This window comes from Coptis chinensis, chromosome 2 (genome assembly GCF_015680905.1).
Source record: "Coptis chinensis isolate HL-2020 chromosome 2, ASM1568090v1, whole genome shotgun sequence".
NCBI classification, from domain to species: domain Eukaryota; kingdom Viridiplantae; phylum Streptophyta; class Magnoliopsida; order Ranunculales; family Ranunculaceae; genus Coptis; species Coptis chinensis.
In genome coordinates this window covers 53227164-53244566 of record NC_141457.1, presented here as the reverse complement: position 1 = coordinate 53244566, position 17403 = coordinate 53227164, and the positions used below count along the sequence as shown (strand labels likewise).

General features: G+C 35.8%; 1 protein-coding gene and 2 long non-coding RNA genes across 4 annotated transcripts; 1 reads left to right on the top strand and 2 right to left on the bottom strand.

The window, feature by feature from the left end:
- Positions 1-222: 222 nt before the first annotated feature.
- LOC147516571 (BTB/POZ domain-containing protein POB1-like) lies at positions 223-4124 on the bottom strand. Of its 2 annotated transcripts, XM_086589121.1 has the most exons (7): positions 3748-4104; positions 2836-2955; positions 2127-2248; positions 1980-2043; positions 1461-1740; positions 1119-1269; positions 223-1025 (listed from the first exon to the last, which is right to left on the bottom strand). In XM_086589121.1, the coding sequence occupies exons 1-7, from the start codon at positions 3953-3955 to the stop codon at positions 450-452; spliced, it is 1521 nt and encodes a 506-aa protein (XP_086445247.1). In that variant the 5' UTR covers positions 3956-4104; the 3' UTR covers positions 223-449. The 2 variants fall into 2 exon arrangements, with proteins under 2 accessions (XP_086445247.1, XP_086445246.1); XM_086589120.1 differs by having other exon boundaries at positions 223-1269; positions 3748-4124.
- A 5295-nt stretch (positions 4125-9419) lies between these two features.
- On the bottom strand, positions 9420-10694 carry LOC147516570 (uncharacterized). Its single transcript, XR_015213700.1, has 2 exons — positions 9819-10694; positions 9420-9634 (listed from the first exon to the last, which is right to left on the bottom strand). It is a non-coding gene; the product is annotated as an uncharacterized LOC147516570 (long non-coding RNA).
- Positions 10695-14640: 3946 nt separating this feature from the next.
- Positions 14641-16702, top strand: LOC147516569 (uncharacterized). The gene is made up of 2 exons (XR_015211078.1): positions 14641-15559; positions 16221-16702. It is a non-coding gene; the product is annotated as an uncharacterized LOC147516569 (long non-coding RNA).
- The last annotated feature ends 701 nt before the right edge of the window (positions 16703-17403 follow it).

Here is a 17403-nt window from a genome sequence, read left to right as displayed (position 1 = left end):
CTAAACCACCTAACTTGCTCAATATCATCCCCTAAAAAGACAATGGTGTCGTCAGCAAATTGATCTCATTTAAAACAGACAAGCCAGTTCAAAAAAACAAAGGCTCAAGACATTCTCAAATTAAAACTTTCTCTGCTCTTGCTAATTGATGATTAGACAAGTTTATATCAAGAAACTGCGGTACACAGCAAACAGTTAGGCAAAACTGCACAGGCCTTCACATAAGCAGTAAAGCAGATCTCCTATATAAGTGAACAGTATAAATGCAAGTAGCTCATTACTTACTCGCACACCAAAATTTTCTGCAAGCTTTCACAGCCAAAAAAGAACTCAACTTCAGCCAAGGAAACCTTGAGCACATGATACATTAGTAGCTAACCCAAAAACAAAACACAAAAATAGGATAAGCAAATAAACCATCCCAAAGATTCGGGAAAGACCTCAAAGAGTCAGGATTTGATGGTGAGAACTGCCCTCAGGTGGAGAATGTCATTGATGAAATAGGAGCTCTCATCTGACACAAAAGAGTCCCAATCTGTGGTGAAAAGGTTCCTAAACCCTACTGCTTTACCACCTGTGAATTTATACTGGTGCTTATACTTCATCAAAAACTCTTCTGTGGGTTTAAACCTTGCTGCGAATTCATATTCCACCAAAAAGCCTTCTGATCCCTTCTCTTGCATCCCCAAAAACAGCCCAAAACAGTGAATTTCTCTATTTGGCTGTTGATCAATATTGCAATGGGCTGATAGAAAAAAACCTTGCCCACCCAGGTGAAATGGTTGAGAGTAAACCCGCCCTGTTGGAAACATATTACCGCATTCCTCCCTTCTCAAGTCAAGGTACACTACACACTGCGGCCGTGGATGCTCGAACTCCATCACTTTCACAGGGCGGTACTTGTACGCACGCTCCACAAACTGTCGATTGTTGGGAACAGGATCCTCATCACAAAGGATGCGCTGTCTGTGTGGGGTCTCAGCCTTAAAGAAGAGAGCTTCTAATACAACTTCACATGCAAGTTCCTGGTCAAAGTCATTGCAAGAGAGGACTTTCTTCAGTTTTCGGCAGTTCATGTATGGAAAGCGAATGAGACGAATAAGGCGTGAATTCAGTACATCACGCTGATCCTCTAGCTTTGGGTAGTGGATTCTAGACCACTTCAGTACAAAATCAAAGATACAATCCTCCGACGCAGTTTGAAGATCATCACTGGACAGGACAGCCTCCACTCCAGCCAAGGGCAAGTTCAGTACTTCATCCGAAAATCTGAAGAGATTAATGAGAGGTTCAAAGTAATGAGGAGCTTCCATAAACAGAGTACCGAGGGGTGGGGGATCCACAACTTTTTTAGCGGTTATATGATAGGTTATATGATACGTAGATATCCCATTTATGATAAGTAGAGAAAATAAGAAGAAGAAAGAAAGATGACAAAGCCACAAGCAAGGAGGGCTCACTTTGTTAAGTCCTTGTAACGTCCAACCAGGTATTTCTTAGCTGTTTCTGTCAAAGGCTGAACTTCTTCGGCCATTAAAACACTGGAAGGAAGGTCCAAATAAAGCAATGCCGATTCAGGTGTCATTGCCAATTTCTGCAGCAGCTGGATGCAATATCTCATGCATGAAGCAACCTCAAATTTGTCAGCAGCCATAAGTACATCCAGTAAAGAAGGAGCTGTGGTAACCGATAAGGTATTGCTGTAGATAAAATTCAAGAGCTCCAACAATGCAGCTTCCTCTGTCACAAAAGGAATAAATTAGGTATTGTCATTACTTCATGTATAAACTAGCTAGATCTCTTACTATTGAACAACCTATACGGTATACACTAGTGACATCAGCAGCAAATCTGTATCTATTTTATGGCAGTGCAAATATAAATTCCTGATGAGAACTAATTTCTCAGACGAACTTCAGTGGGAAAAAAAACATATGACAGGACCCAAAACAAAAAGAAATAAAAAAAGGAAAGCTTACCTGAAGCATTTATACGCAGAGTTACATGTCGCTCCTCTGATTCTATCATACCATTTGAGAAAAGCTGAAATACAGAGATCAAAGTACTAAATATTGATGACAAAATAAAAATAATGGCATACAGTATATATCTCTTGGTAAATTTACCCTGTAGAAAAATGGACTTTTTGCAGCTAAAATTGGAGAGCTTATATGTAAAGTCCTAATTCTCGAAACCACTGAATAAACCATGCTCCTAGAAGAATCATTGTTGTCTGCAGCCTCTTCACCTGTGAATGACCATGCAATATTGTTACTTGATACTGTCTGAATACTGTCATCAATGGTGCAAGAAGAATTTTACATAGCAGACCACGTGGCTAGATTTATGTCCTCAAGATCTTTCAAACCAATTATGTCCATCAAGTTACAATTTAAAATCATTTCAAAAATAGTTTTGTAGTTGACCAAATGAGCAATTTGAAAATAGGGATTTGTTTACTTGCCTTCTCCCCGTACTACTACATGGGAGATTGACATGTCCACCAAAAATTTGTTATAAAGTACACAACCCCCTGCACTAGAAAAACTCCAAAGTGGGCCTGCATGAAGAATAAGAGGCATTTTTTTGTGGGTATGTCCATATGATTTACTCTCAATGTAGATCATCCTCATAAAACATAACGAGTTGGAATGTCTATTGTTTGTATCTGATTCCGCTTTTTAAACTTGTGAGAAATCTAGGTTACAGATGATGTGTGCTATAGTTAGCAAACAAAGGTTTTCTTTCTTGAACATGTTAATTTCAACTAAACAGTTATCTCGCAAGCTCACAGCCTCCAAAAGAAAATATATACCAAATGAACGATTTTCACACCTGGAGGTGCTTCAATCATTGCTACAGCTTCCTCATCTTGATTTTCACAAACCAACAAATCTGCAGTATCAGGTTGGCCACAATTCAAGATATGCTCCTCTTCATACACGCATTCCAGAGCTTATGATAGAAAAAAGGATGTTATGATCAGTGACACATTCCTGAGCTAAAGATAGAAAAACGGATGTCTTGATCAGTGATACGTATCTTCACATTAAAGAAATTCGTGTATAAGCATAAACATGCGTATATGTATGCTGCAGGAGTAAAAACTAAAAAGTCGTAAGCTAAATGAAAAATCCATCATAAAGAAAGATGACAAACTTCCCAGTGGTTTAATTTGATTAAAAGCACTAAAGGGAATAAAGCAAGAACTAGATGAAATTTCTAGTACACTAATTAATGTCTTAACATTATATTTTAACTCCGACCTCGACCAAAATTGTTCGAGAAAGCCTCAAACACAAGAACTACATTCAACTGGCATTTGAAGCCAGTACTTCCACAGGTGATCATTAGATAAAGTATATTGAAATAATTGCTATGCAGTTAAAGGCGTGGGCACCAACTAGTTGTGCCTAGCAAGTGCGACCCAAGGCAAAAACCTAGGAGGGCACGACGCACTTGGGGAGATCCTACGTGAGCCTTTGAGTACAATACTGCCATCTCTAAATTACTAAAAGTATAAACTACAATTTGGGTTTTTTTCCCTTTCAACTCAAAACTTCCATTCTTCAAACATTTTCAACACATTGTGACTGTATTTTAAATAATGCTTCACATAAACTGATAAAAAAAATTCAATAAAATTCAAATGTAATATAACCCCAATAATTCAAAGTTTAAACAACTAAACAACATTCTCCCAAGAACTATACTAAACAAACAATGTAACTTTCAAAAAATGCATACCATTTTCCTTCATAATCTCTTCTCTCCTTCTCTTAGCCCAATCAGCAATACTATGAACAGCCTCATAATCATACTCACGATCAGAAGTAATCTCAAGTTTAAGAATTCGATCAGAGAAATTAATATCATTAAACGCAAACTGAAAATCAGGTTGTGATATTAATGATGATGATGATGATGATGTTGAAACTCTTCCAACAGATTCCATTTACAGTTGTTGGAGTTAGAGAAGTAGTGAGATAAATGTTTGAATAAAGAAAGAGGGAGAAGAAGAAGTTAAATAGAAACAAAGACGGACCTGAAATAGAAATTTTTTTGACTTGAAACCGTTATTTCGGTTTCTTCTTTTTTCTGTTACAAAATTAATTCCTAATACTAATTAACAAACAGTCGGTGATGAGTTTAAGTATAGTGAATAATAAGGTGTATATTATATACTTTGTGGTAATAAATGAAAAGGATGTAATGCAGATATGGCTAGTGGACATGGATGGAGTTGTGGACCAGTTTGTTCAGACAGCCAGATTCAGAGTTCAGACAGCAGATTCAGAGTGGGGTGGGGTTTGTTAAGACCGAGTCGACCGAAGCCCAATCCTTGTTTTACTATCCAGTATCCTTAATTAAGAAGAGCATTTGCCGATTTAAATATGAGGCCCAAGCCCAGTAAAGATTCTCGTCGACATTGAATTTTTCCATTCGAAGGCTTTTGTATGTAGTAGTGACTTTCACGGTTTCATCCAATTTTGTTTGTTGGTAAAGAGAGAGTGGGAAGAAAAACCGAAAAAGGTAGGATCTAGGAGTGCCAAATGGGCCATATGAGCAATTGAGCATAGAAAATTTGAGAGTAACTCCAAGTCTTAAAACTGATGTTTACTGTCAATAACCTCCACTCTCAACCACTCGTGGCAGACTACGTGTCCAGACTACAAGCAGGTCGTGCATACGATCTAAGGTCAGGTCGTCCAAACGACCTAGAAAACGTAACACGCTGCAAACTAGTCAATATCATCATTAATGATAGATCATTGCTTCGTAATTGAAGGAGTAAAAGCAATTATCAAAACAGCACAAAAGGGAGATCTACGCCTATAAAATGAGGCGTCTTCTCTATTCTCAGAGGAGGGCACATTCTCTCCATCTTCAACTCAATCACTCAAAATGAACTACGTCTGACTTGATTCCAGTTCATTAGATAACTGGATACGTAGGCAACCTCAGAGCGCCGACCTGAATTCAGTCAAACATCTTATACAAATCTATATTTTCGAGATTATAAGGTCATGACTAAAGTGTACCTCTATATTCACTTACTAACCATAAATCATTGCCCAATCAATCATAGTACTAAGTACACAAAAATTTTGTTGCACTAGGGCTGAAAATATTGGTGAAATATAAAAAAAATATTGGTGATATATATCGGAATTTTGGGTACACGATATGGAAATATTTTGATATATCAGATTGATATATTGATATAATTTTGAACTGATATATATCGGATTTTCCAAGATATTGATATATATCAATCGACGTATCCGATATATATCATTGATTTTGTTGACTTTGACCAATCTTTTACCTATGTTTTATTAATATTTTCTATATGTATCGGTATATTTTTTGATATATTGACATACACAAAATAATTTTGACCAGTCAACAAAAAAATATATATTTTTTCAATATTTCCAAAATATATCAATTTTTGGGTACACGAAATATTATCTGACTTTGAAATTTTAGGCATTGCTTATTGCTAGGGATGTCCATCTTGCCCGAAACACGCCCAAAACCCGAACAAAATACCCGCATAGAACCCTGTCCGAACCTGACAAAACCCAAACCCGAACCCAAACCAAAATACATAGGGTAGGGTTTGGTCACACTCTCTAAACCTGGCCCGACTCAATAATTTAGCCCTAAACCCATTAAAAGGGTTAAAAAACCCGAAACTGAACCCGGACCAAAATCGAACTCCAAATCCGGTTTCAATTATATACTACTAATCTCATATAAAAGAATGAGTTAGATAAATATTTGGATTATGATCTCATTCATGTTTACAATGATGAGTTATTTAATATATTGGACTATGAAAAAAATTATGTCGAGATTTCTAATTTTTTCAGTAATTGCACGTGATCATGTGTCTATCGTTCATTCTAAGTCCATCTATTTTTAAATCATATCAAATAATTATGTCCAAGTATAGATGATAATTACTTCCAAATTCATTAGAAGTTTTATTTTGTTTGAAGGATTGGTGGATAGCCGAAGAATGAATAAAATGTAGATATATATTTCAAATAAAGTTTCTTATTATCTTCTTTCTTCATTTATACCGGGTTTTATCCTATCCGAAACCCAAATCCGAGCCCGATGGGCACCCGAAATATAAGGTTAGGATAGGGTTTGGTCACACTTCTCAACAAAATATCCGACTCCAAACCCAACCCGTTGAAAACCGGTATGGGTTTAGATAACCTGATACCCGTTCAAAACCTAAAAATTCGGGTTCAAACCAGGTCGAGTACCCGTTTGGACATCCCTACTTATTGCTTATCGCCTTGGGTTTGGTCCACCCAATGACCCAAGTGACAATCTACTGAAATAAGAGAGCAGCCTCAGCCCAAGGATAAAAAGCTTATGACATAATCCACCTCTCAACCAGCCCCAACCCGCCTCTCAAAATTGCATGTTCAAGCCCTCAAAAATTGGCACTCACAGATTTGAGGGGCGGGCCGGCCTGGGCCTCATGCTTATAAGAGGCGAGCTAGGGTCTAGATTCTGAAGCATGAGCTCACCCCTTATTAAGCCCTCATCAAGCCTCATATGTTTTTGTTATTTTATATTATATATACGTATTATACTATAATTATCTAAGTTATATAAAAAAAATCATTAAATTAATTTTCAATAAATGATAAATTAGAATATAACATAACATATGCATTTTTTGTAATTGATTTAATGATATGTATATAAATCATATATAAAAGCAAATCCAACCTAACAAGTAACAACATCAGTAAGTATGAAAAATGTAGATGTTCTAAAAATATTATCTCTTCTACTATCTTTATCTATTATTTTTTTTTTCTAAAGGCATAACAATTAGTTTTATATACTTAGTTAAAATTGATATACATAATTAAAAATAAAAAAAAAAAAAAAAAAAAAAAAAACCTAACTAGTTGAGTATAATTAGATCGGGCCCGACCCGACCCCATTTAGCCCTAAAAAATGAGAGTCAAGAGGCGGATTAAAGGCTTGAATTTTCATATTTGACCCTACTTGACCCGGCTCTCAATACAAAATAAAGACGGATGGACTGACCTAGCCCTCAATCACAAGAGTTTTTATGGTTTGAGGGGCTAGCCCAGCCCGGCTCCGCCTTTTATCACCCTACCAGGAACGATAGCCCAATTCAGTATAGGTCATTGACCGACCCTAAGAATAAAAAGTAAGATAAAATAAAGGATTAAGAAAAAGAGTTTGTCTACTACGAGGATATCCCTATAGGGACGCCAGCCGAGACCGTTGGATCCGAGATCTAACGGTCCGAAAATCAAAAACAAATCTATATTTTTTCTTTTTCTTTTTGTATTTGATTTTCGGACCGTTAGATCTGATCTCGAAACACTCATCCCTATAGAAATATCCTCATGGTAGGCCAGATCTAAGAAAAAATCCCACTGACACAATTACAATCAAGAAAATCAGAAGACCATGTGTAGCCAGTCAATGATTAACTGAGAGGAGTAAGTATGCGAGTGATATCAAGACTGAACTATGAGGAGATCAAAGCTCATGTGGCCAGTCTGAATGATCATGCTCCTAAAGACCTAAAAAAGCAGATAAAACATGTTTAAAGGTAATAATAAAGTGGAAAAGAACAAACAACTGGAGCTGCCAAAGTATAGGGCCTTTTATGGATAACCCCATTTGTCTACAAGTATGAAGAATTGCTCTGTTGCATTGGTACTTGGGTTTCCAGGATCGACTTTAATATATACAAACAAAGAGTTACTGAGGTGAAAAGTATTGCATAAAATATAGAATTCACTGCATTGGTTCTCGGTTATCCACGGTATGCACTTGCCCCTGCTAAATTTCCGAATCATGTGATTACAATGTACTCGAGATATCTACAACTAAAGGTGGAATTTGAGCAGAGGGTTCGGAGTTCGGTTTGGACTTGCTCATTTAAGTTCGATTCGAGCTCGCTCGTTTAACTATATAAACTGAGTTCGAGCTTAAATTAAAACTCGTGTAACAAATGAGCTTGATGAAACTCGGCTCGTTTAACTCAAATAGTATATTTATAGTGTAAAAACACCGAGCGGCTCAGGCTCGGCTCGGACTTGGGTCGTTTAAATTCGGCTCGAGCTCGCTCGTTTATTATATGAGCCGAACTCGAGCTCAATTTAAAGCTCGTGTAATTAGCGAGCCAAATTTGAGCACGATAAAGCTCGGCTTGTTTAGTTCGAATTCTACCCTTATCTACAACCGGTATAGAGATCATTTCTGTAACCGTGTTTTGATACCTGTGTGTGTGCGCCGAGATACGAGATGTGTGTGGTACAGAGATTACATTACTAAAATGAAAATGATTTCGACTCCTTTTATTTTTTAGATAATAGAAAAATGATTTCGACTCCTAGAAGTTGGGACTTCAGATTTCATACACACCCTACGCAATTAATCTTCATACAATGTCATCCCATGTTGTTAGCGTCGTGCTGTGAACAATGAACGTGCCTAATGAAACCCTAGCCCAATACTCTTATCCAGAGCTACATTCCATACCAAAGCCCGATAAAAGCCCACTAATTACCACAAACTCTTAAAGCCCAACCTAATAAAGATGAATAGATGATATGGATACTGCTGTGGGACTCATTTTTATGCCATGCTAACAATTGAACATTTCCTTCTTCCAGAAAATCCAGAGGAACAAGGAAAACGCCACTAGCGCCTATTGTTTGCGAATGAAAGAGATAGCTGCAAATCTTCAGGGATTAGGTCACTTGTTTTACGAAAGGTTGTCTACAACTCTACTCTCTTAGTCTCTTCAGTCTACTACACTAACAAACGTGGGACTAGGAGAGGAAAAGCAGTGAAAGACAGGTTGAAGATAGCATGTGTCCTCTGTGCCTTGTAACCAGAGGTCAGTAATCAAGTCGATATGACCTGAGATGGGGGATCTTTATATAGCTAATTCACTGTTTACATGTGGAATGATAGACGTAAGCCTGCAAAACTATTTACCAAAAGTAAATTTAATTGTAAATGAAAAGATATCTCAAACCAGAATCATTTAACTGGTTTGGTTTCAGTCTGGAAATACCAAACCATTAGTTTTGCCCCGATTTTCGGTTAATAATATGGTTAAAATCCTAACAATTGACACCCTAGGCCGGTAAGTAAATGTTAAATGGTTAGCCAGAACTCTTAACAGGCGGTAACCAGATTTACATTTCTATTTAATCCTAGCCTCCTAGGGGCCATTGTGTTATGGTGCATGTCTGATTTTATGTCGTGGCTCGTGAACCTGCATGTCTGGGTGGGATCTGTCGAACTTATAGTTTGTGAGGCTTCTTAAACAATGTAAACAACCGAACGGGTATTGGTGCACTGAACAAAAACAAATTGATACGCATACTCGATAAGAAATGAACTTGAATCAACACTCAATTAAATTTCAAGAATGTTAAATCAGAACTGTCTAACGTGGTACACAAATGTAAAAAAGACCAATTCCATTTTACGTTGGTGCTATTGAGTGTGAGGATTTAGCACACAAGGATGTTTTTTTCCCTCAACGACGTACAACTCCATGTATAAGGGATGTTGCCAATTCCATGACGATGCCAGGAGAGACCTATATATACAAAAGAATCAGTTAAGAAGTTTACTTGTAGTTCCAGGGTCAAGTACCTATGAGTTCTGACGAAAGATTCTTCAACACCCTACACTATGTTAGACTAGTAGTAAGAGAGGGAATAGGGTTACGTGGACGGGTAAAAAGTATTGATTGGACTTGGTGATGATGAAAGGCTACGTACCGCTTTGTATGCAGCTTTAGTATTGACAAGACAACGAGTGCAGTTGGAGGAGGGAATTTGATGTGATTCCAGTCCCACCGCATGCACTAAATTATATATATATATTCTGCCTTGCCATAATAGATTATGGGTTCCTTCCTTTTTTTGAGCCTTCCCATAACTTGTTCCTCACTTTGTTGATCCTATTCTCTTCTAGACTAATACCAACCGTCCAACCTCCAACAAAAAATCAATAAGTGAATCTGCCCAACCCAAAACTGGTAGAATTGATATATTGGAGGATGAATTTGTGGTATATTGAACTATTGGAGATCTTTACCCAAAAAATAAACTATTGAAGATAGGACAGGAAATCTTGAACCCAACCCAACCCGAAGATGCCGAGTTTGGATTTTTATTTGGATACGGGTCAATCAGATTTGGGATTGGGTACGGGTTTTAGGGTAAATTTTTAGGGTTATCTGATGGGGGTTCAGATTCGGATATTGGCATATCCGACCCATTGCATACCCTAACTGGAAGGTGAATTTGGGGTATAGCAGCAAGATAATATGCCACACATGAGGTCATACACACAATAAGTATATGGACTCGTGCATGAGACAATGTTTATCTCTACTTGAAAAACATATGTTGAATAGTATGCAAGTTCACAACATGGCTATCTATAAATAGCATGTCTTAGTCATAAAGAAATGCATGTGAATGTATTATATGAAATTTTATATGGTCGAGTCTATAGTACAAAATATCCCGATATATCTCGATATTTGGAGATATTTATCTATATTCTAGAAAAAAATATATAAATATCACGATATGTTCAGAGATATATACAACTGTAAATATCGGTGATATTTCAATGATATTTGTGATATTTGCGATATTTTATGTATATAATAATTTTTATTTAATATTTATTATTATATTTCAAATAAATATAAATAATATATCATGATATATCAAGAAATATCTACAATATCCACGATATTTTTCGATATTTTGGATATATCAACGATATTTACATATGAAACAATGTCAAATATCCCCAAAGAGGGGGATATATCCACAATACATATCCAGAAATTGAATATCGATAAATACACATATCCTGATATTTTTTACTATGGTCGAGTCAACTCTTTTTATTAGAAGGTAGTCACTACATCATGGAGGAGAACATGCAAACCTAAAGAGGAGGGATAAATTGGCATGCTCTAACTGAAATACATCAATTTTTCTATGCTATTGAAAATGAGTTGGGCTATGTTAAAAAAAATCAACAATTGGTCAACATTTAATCATTTATGCAAAGTAAATATAAGAAAATAAATGGAACTTGGGCTACAAACATAACTTCAACTATATGTCTGTATGTCTTGATATTAAATGGGCCATGAAATAAGTACATCAACACTTAATGGTAATTGGAAATGGTAGAAGCATCAATATTTGGAAGGACAATTGGATTGGGACAAAAGCTATCCAATGGAAGCAAACTTTTGGAAATAATATATATAATGCCACTTTGATGGAGTGACTGCATTGTAGTGTTCTAAAAAATGTTAGGCGATAGTCGGGCGGTGGGAGAGCGTCTAGTGCTTAGGCTTTATAAGCAGTGCCTAGATGGACTAGGGTGCTAGGCGGGGGTTTTTTTTTTTTTTTTTTTTTTTTTTTTTATATATCTTATAATATATATAATAATATACACCTATATTACAATAAATGAATAAAATCATTTACCATAACTCAAAAAATAAACACAAACAAATATACTTATTATAAAAATGCGCAGTAGTTGAAGAATATCGACTTCATATAAAAACATACTCTTGTTTACAGTGGTATATAATTTACATCAGACTTTAGTCTTTTAAACTCATTTAAATCTTAAGTCTATACGGGTATTTAATTTTTGACATTTAATTATTAAAAAAAAAAAAAAAAAAAAAAAAAAAAAACCTTGATTGGACTGCCTAGAAACCGATTAGTTAGACTAATCGGATCGGTCCACCGATTTTTTAAACGACTTGGGCTTATGTGGGCACCGACTAAACCGATTTTTAGAACACTATTGCATTGTGCATAATAAATGGAACTCCCCCCACTGATATCTTGGGTATACTTGGAGTTTAGATCTCACAGCTTCAACAACCTAATAAAGAATGTGAGGATGAGTTAGTTTGGATGCACACACCAACTGGAAATATCTCGGTTGCTTCAGCTCACGAGGAAATAAAGAGTAAAAGGGATAAGCCTTGCTGGGTGAGTTTTATTTGGAAAGCAAAACTATATCCAAGAACCACAGCAATTGGATGGAAAATTATGTCGGGTGCAATTAATACTGATGATAGAATGCAAAACATAAAATTCAAATTGCCTTCAAGATGTATAGCATATAAGGACAATACAGATCTTAGTCATACACTTTCTATGCGTGTGGCTTTGCTAAGTAATATTGCTACAACACACATTTGCGATGCAACATATTCCAGGTAGTCACACTAAGCTTGTAGGGAGCTAATCTTGATCCGCAAGCTAAGACTCTTTAGGGAGCAGTTGCTATCTCGTGTCCAGTGGTTATTTGGAGAAATATGAACAAAATTATTTATGAAGAGGGGAAACCTAACTTCCTATATTTTTGTTAAGCAATTCGAAGCGGCATCAATTTTGCAAGAAAAGATAAATGAATAACCTAATTCAAAGTCAGTACCCGTCTATTCCTTTGACTCTATAATGTTATTGGATTCTACCATCCATTAGAGTGTTAAATGTCAGTACAACTCGAAGCACAAGATGTTATATTTGAATACCTAAATATAACTATATAAGTATGCACAATCTATGTAATAGGTATTCATAGCCACACATTCAGTGCATATATATATTGCAGTATGCCCAATAATCAAGTTTGAATACCTAAAGTATGTGTATTGGTGTATGCACATTCAATATGGACAACAATTATGGGACATTATCTAATGGGGTATGTACATTTAGATATTCACAATTTGTGTGCATACCTATTGGGGTCAATCTGTGTGCGTATATCATGGGGTGGGAGTGTGCATACTCGTGTGATATAATTGGAATGAAATTATCAAAACAAAAATGCCCTAGTCAATATTATTTATCTTCGGATAATTTTAAGGGTAAATTTCTGATTCGGCCATGATAATGTTATTTTGTTCTTAATCCGGCCATTGTCAGCAATTCAGTGCAAAAAATTGCTGATATTACCTTACTAGTTGTTAACAAAATGCGCTGAGTTGCAATTTGTAATCGAATTGGAAACACATTGACATTATCATGGCCGAATCAGAAATTTACCCTAATTTAACGTCAATTATGGGTTTTCAATTATTTTCATTTGGAAACTGTCCTCATAGGTGTGATTTGAAATCCAAGACGTCAACCCCTAAAATGGCAAGACGCCAACCCCTCATAGGTCATAGAACAGCAACAGTAAAAAAAAAAGTTGGCATAGAAATATCCAACATGTTATGACCATTCTAACAATGGTTATTCATGGTCTTGGATGGATCTTATTGAGAGCCCTTCATAGCATGATGAATTAGTGCTTATAATTTTGTAAAGTTAACATCATCCAACTTTTTTCTCATTTTTCTCTTTGGAAAATGTTACAAAAGTTATACAAAGCAGTACTGAGAAATTGAGAACAGTTGTTTATGAATTTTTGTAAGCCGCTTATGCAATTCTAACTTTTCAATAAAAATTGTATGAAAAACTCACGACATAAGAGTAAATGAAAAGACTCGTAAATTTAAATTATGTGTATAAAAGGAGGTTGCAATTAGGGCTGGAAATGGAGCAGGTTCGGATCGGATTTTCATTCAAAATTCTTTACCATATTTGGATCTATCCAGATTCGGGTCGGATTTCGGATATCCATATCTATTAAAAAACACAAAAAAATATACTATTTTAATGATTTTCATATATAAATGTAATATATAAATTAATTTTTAGGCATTAAAATATAAATTTTGTTAAAATGATTCGGATTTTCGGATAAGATTCTAATCACAAACATAGAAACCATATCCGTTAAAATGGATTCAAATATAATCGGATTCGGATTGCATCCCGTACCATTTTGAGCCCTAATTGCAATTTGAAAAAGAATTTACAAAGAGAGAAAATTTGAAAGCGAATTCATAGATTTTGGGACGAAGAAGAAAATCTAGGAAAAGATTTTGCATTCAGTTGGACCTACAAGCGATTTGTCAACGTGTGCATAGAACTTTCATAATGGTATGTGAGAAACTCAACTGTGTCTGTGATGATTACCATAAGGGCTAGAGGAGCTGTTGTAAATTTGGAATATTTTATGGTAAAAGTATTAATTCGATATATATATTTGTATGGGTGGAAACGGAAAGAAGATTTTATAATCAACCTGATAATTAATCGATATATATTGGATAATCAATACGACAAGTATGATGCAAGCGTGATGAAACTAGATAGCAACTTAGCAAGTAGCTGTGACAATTTTGATTAATGTCCTAAATGATATAATAATTATGTTCATAATGATTTACTTTGCATTTGTAATAAAACCTTTAAAGTTAGAAAGTGAAAAGTTATGTTCCTAATTATATTGTTATTGTTTCAAATAAAGAAAAGATGAGGAATAATTATAAACTAAGACGAACATATAATGGTGTTCAAGTGCATATATATATATATATATTTTTTTTCATTTTAGTATTGTTATTGGTTATGCTTTGAGAGCTTCAATTCTTCAAAGAAGAAACACTATCATAGTTTATGAATATATGTTATGCTCATTTTTTAACTTGCTGAACTCAGCATCTTTTCTAAGTTCTACCTATATAAACCCCTTTTTCTCCTTCCATAGTTAACATCAGTTGCTTAGCTGTAGAGTAGTAAAGCTTATAACCCCAGTATTCCCTTTTCCCTCAGTCAACTCTCTCCCTGTTTCTGCCTCTTCCTCTCTCTATTTCTAGTGCACCAACACACTGATGAAAGTGACCACCATCCCTTTCACAACAACTCATTTTGTTTAATGCGCTACTGCACCTTCTCGAAACATATAATGGATTGCTTGTGTGTGTGAAGTTTGCATTTCTAGATCTGTTTCGATGTAGAGTTGTTGTGTGCTTGTTGATAGGATCTCGTAAGAGAGCTCTCTTCAGTCCACTCATAGGTAGTAGATGGATTCAATTAGCTGCCGACTCATTCATCCATGTACCCAAGTTAAAGGATGATAAAGTATTAAATGCTTGGTATAAGTGAGTGAATGATGCGGGAGATTAGTTGAATCTTATGCTTCTTGTACTTGGACTGAAGGGAGCTCCCTACTGAATTACAGTAGTCAAGCGTAGTCATACTTGCATTTCTCATTGTTGTTTCAAGCCTTAACATGTTTGGCTAGTAAATACAAGTATGGTCGATCATTTGCAAGCTATGATCTTCTTAGGGGCTTCTTGCTACTCGAACCATTGCCAAAATATTGAGCCCATACCAATTTAGTTGCTATTGACGTGGGTTTAATGAATTTATGTTTATGTTCTTGTGCTAATGTTTAAATTAATCGATGTAGGAATGTTTAAAGTGGTGAAGAATGTGATCTCCTCTTTATGCAGGTATGATTTTTGTTGGGTTTTCTTGTCCCTTCAATTAATAGCTAATTGGTTGCAGAGTGTTGTATCAGGAGATTGAAATCTATTTCTTCAATTAAGGTTTTTTTGGTGGTAAGATCGAACATACTTTAATTAATTAAGTTGTATCTTGTATTTCTTGTATTTTCCGTTCTTGTTTTGTCAATATTTAGTTGCAATTTGATGTAGAAAAATGCGAAGTTGTAAAGGATTATACATGTTTTTCACTTTAAATGCAAGGCAATGGGCTACTTGGATGATTATTAACGAGAAATTACAACCTAATTCAACTCTAATGTTGTAAGCTTATAATGGGCACAACTACACAAGAAGACTAGTCCTCCTAACCTGCATGTATTGCAATGCAATGCAATCCAGCATCCGAACTTCACCATGCCACTGAATAATCAAATCTAGCTAATGAACTATTAATATTCGGGTATTTTATTTACTTAGTCAAGCCCAAGTTGGTTCTTATCTTGAAATAGGATTGGCACTCCATAGATGTCATTTTATCTATGCTGGCCTACAATTATCTTGAGCGGCGTAGGGTTCATAGCTATATGCCCAGCGGAGAAGTTACCGTATCATATACAATTAGGGTTTATATTGCTTCAAAAAAATAATGGTTGGGTTGATGATAGATCTTGGGGTTTGTAGTTTGCAGGGAAACTTACCACGGTATTGCTTCAGTTTTAGTTCTTTTAGGTGGTTTTTGTAATGAACAAGTGATGCTTCTAATGATATTTTACAGGTTGTGAAGAACAGCTCGGTGTAAAACTAAAACGAACTGAGGAGAACCCTTGATCCCCTCACATTCTACGATAATAACTCCTGGGGGGTCGCTCTCTCGCAGTCACAAGTCCCTAGACATGTCCCCTTGTGGAATCAAATAAGTTGCTGATATGTTCTTGGACACATATAGTTGTTATTTTTTATTATATTTTATTCTATTGTGTACAAAAGGAGTATGTAATGTTGTTTGCCTGGCCTCGTTCCATCTCTTTCTTCCAAGTTGTTGGTATTCGTTGTAACTATTAGTCAGGAGAATATCTACAGTTTTAACACAGCTGTACTGTGGGGCCTTTCCACTCAAAGCGATTGTAACTTGTAGTAAAGGTTAAAATGATGTTGTACTGGCTATAAGCCTAAAGAAGACACATCTGTAGTACACTGGTACTGCGAGCTATTCGATCAATTCAAGTTTTCAACCAATACATAATTCACATCTTTCATTGAACTGTTTTTCCTTATGTTGTGGGATGTTGAGGGATGGGATGTGGCTGTGGTTTGTGTGAACTTTGCAATCCAACTTTTGCTGGACGGGACAGCTCTCACAAAGAATTTATTTGAATCGCATCTTGCGTATTTTCATATAGCTAGCAAGTCGGCAACTAATTAAATGCCTGGGAGGTTGTGGTTGTTATGGTGATGGAAATTCACACCTCGAAGTCTCTAGTCATTTACAGTTTTACACCCCTCCTCCTCAATCCAAATGTATTCAGTGCAAGTTTATGCGTTAATTAAGAACCTAAAACTAGCTCGTAATTATTATAATTCACGCAAATCTCGGCCTTTTGTATCTAAATTTGTACTGTAGTAATTGAAACTGAATTAAGGATGTGTGCAGAACGGCAGCTATGTAATCTGTTCGAGTACTAAGGGCTTCTCCATAGGGTTGGATGAAGAGTGAAGCATCGTATTGTAGTAATTATATTGTTGTTGTGGTCAAGTACTCAGCAAGCAGATACTGGACTTGGGTTTCGCTCGTGTATAGAGATCAGAGATGAACAGTACATCAGATCATCTTGATCGACTTTCTAGTCATTTGTTTGTAAGATACCACCTCTAGATTCCAGGCCAAATGACATGTAACAAATGATGTAAGAGGACAGGTATATATATATGCACTTACAAATTATAATGCGAGTAATTAG

Coding starts and splice junctions, on each gene's coding strand:
- LOC147516571 (XM_086589120.1), bottom strand. CDS start 3,955: ATGGAATCTGTTGGAAGAGTTTCAACATCATCATCATCATCATCATTA. Junction 2,956..3,747: donor AGAGATTATGAAGGAAAATG/GTATGCATTTTT, acceptor TTCTATCATAAG/CTCTGGAATGCGTGTATGAA. Junction 1,270..1,460: donor CGTTACAAGGACTTAACAAA/GTGAGCCCTCCT, acceptor TAATCTCTTCAG/ATTTTCGGATGAAGTACTGA.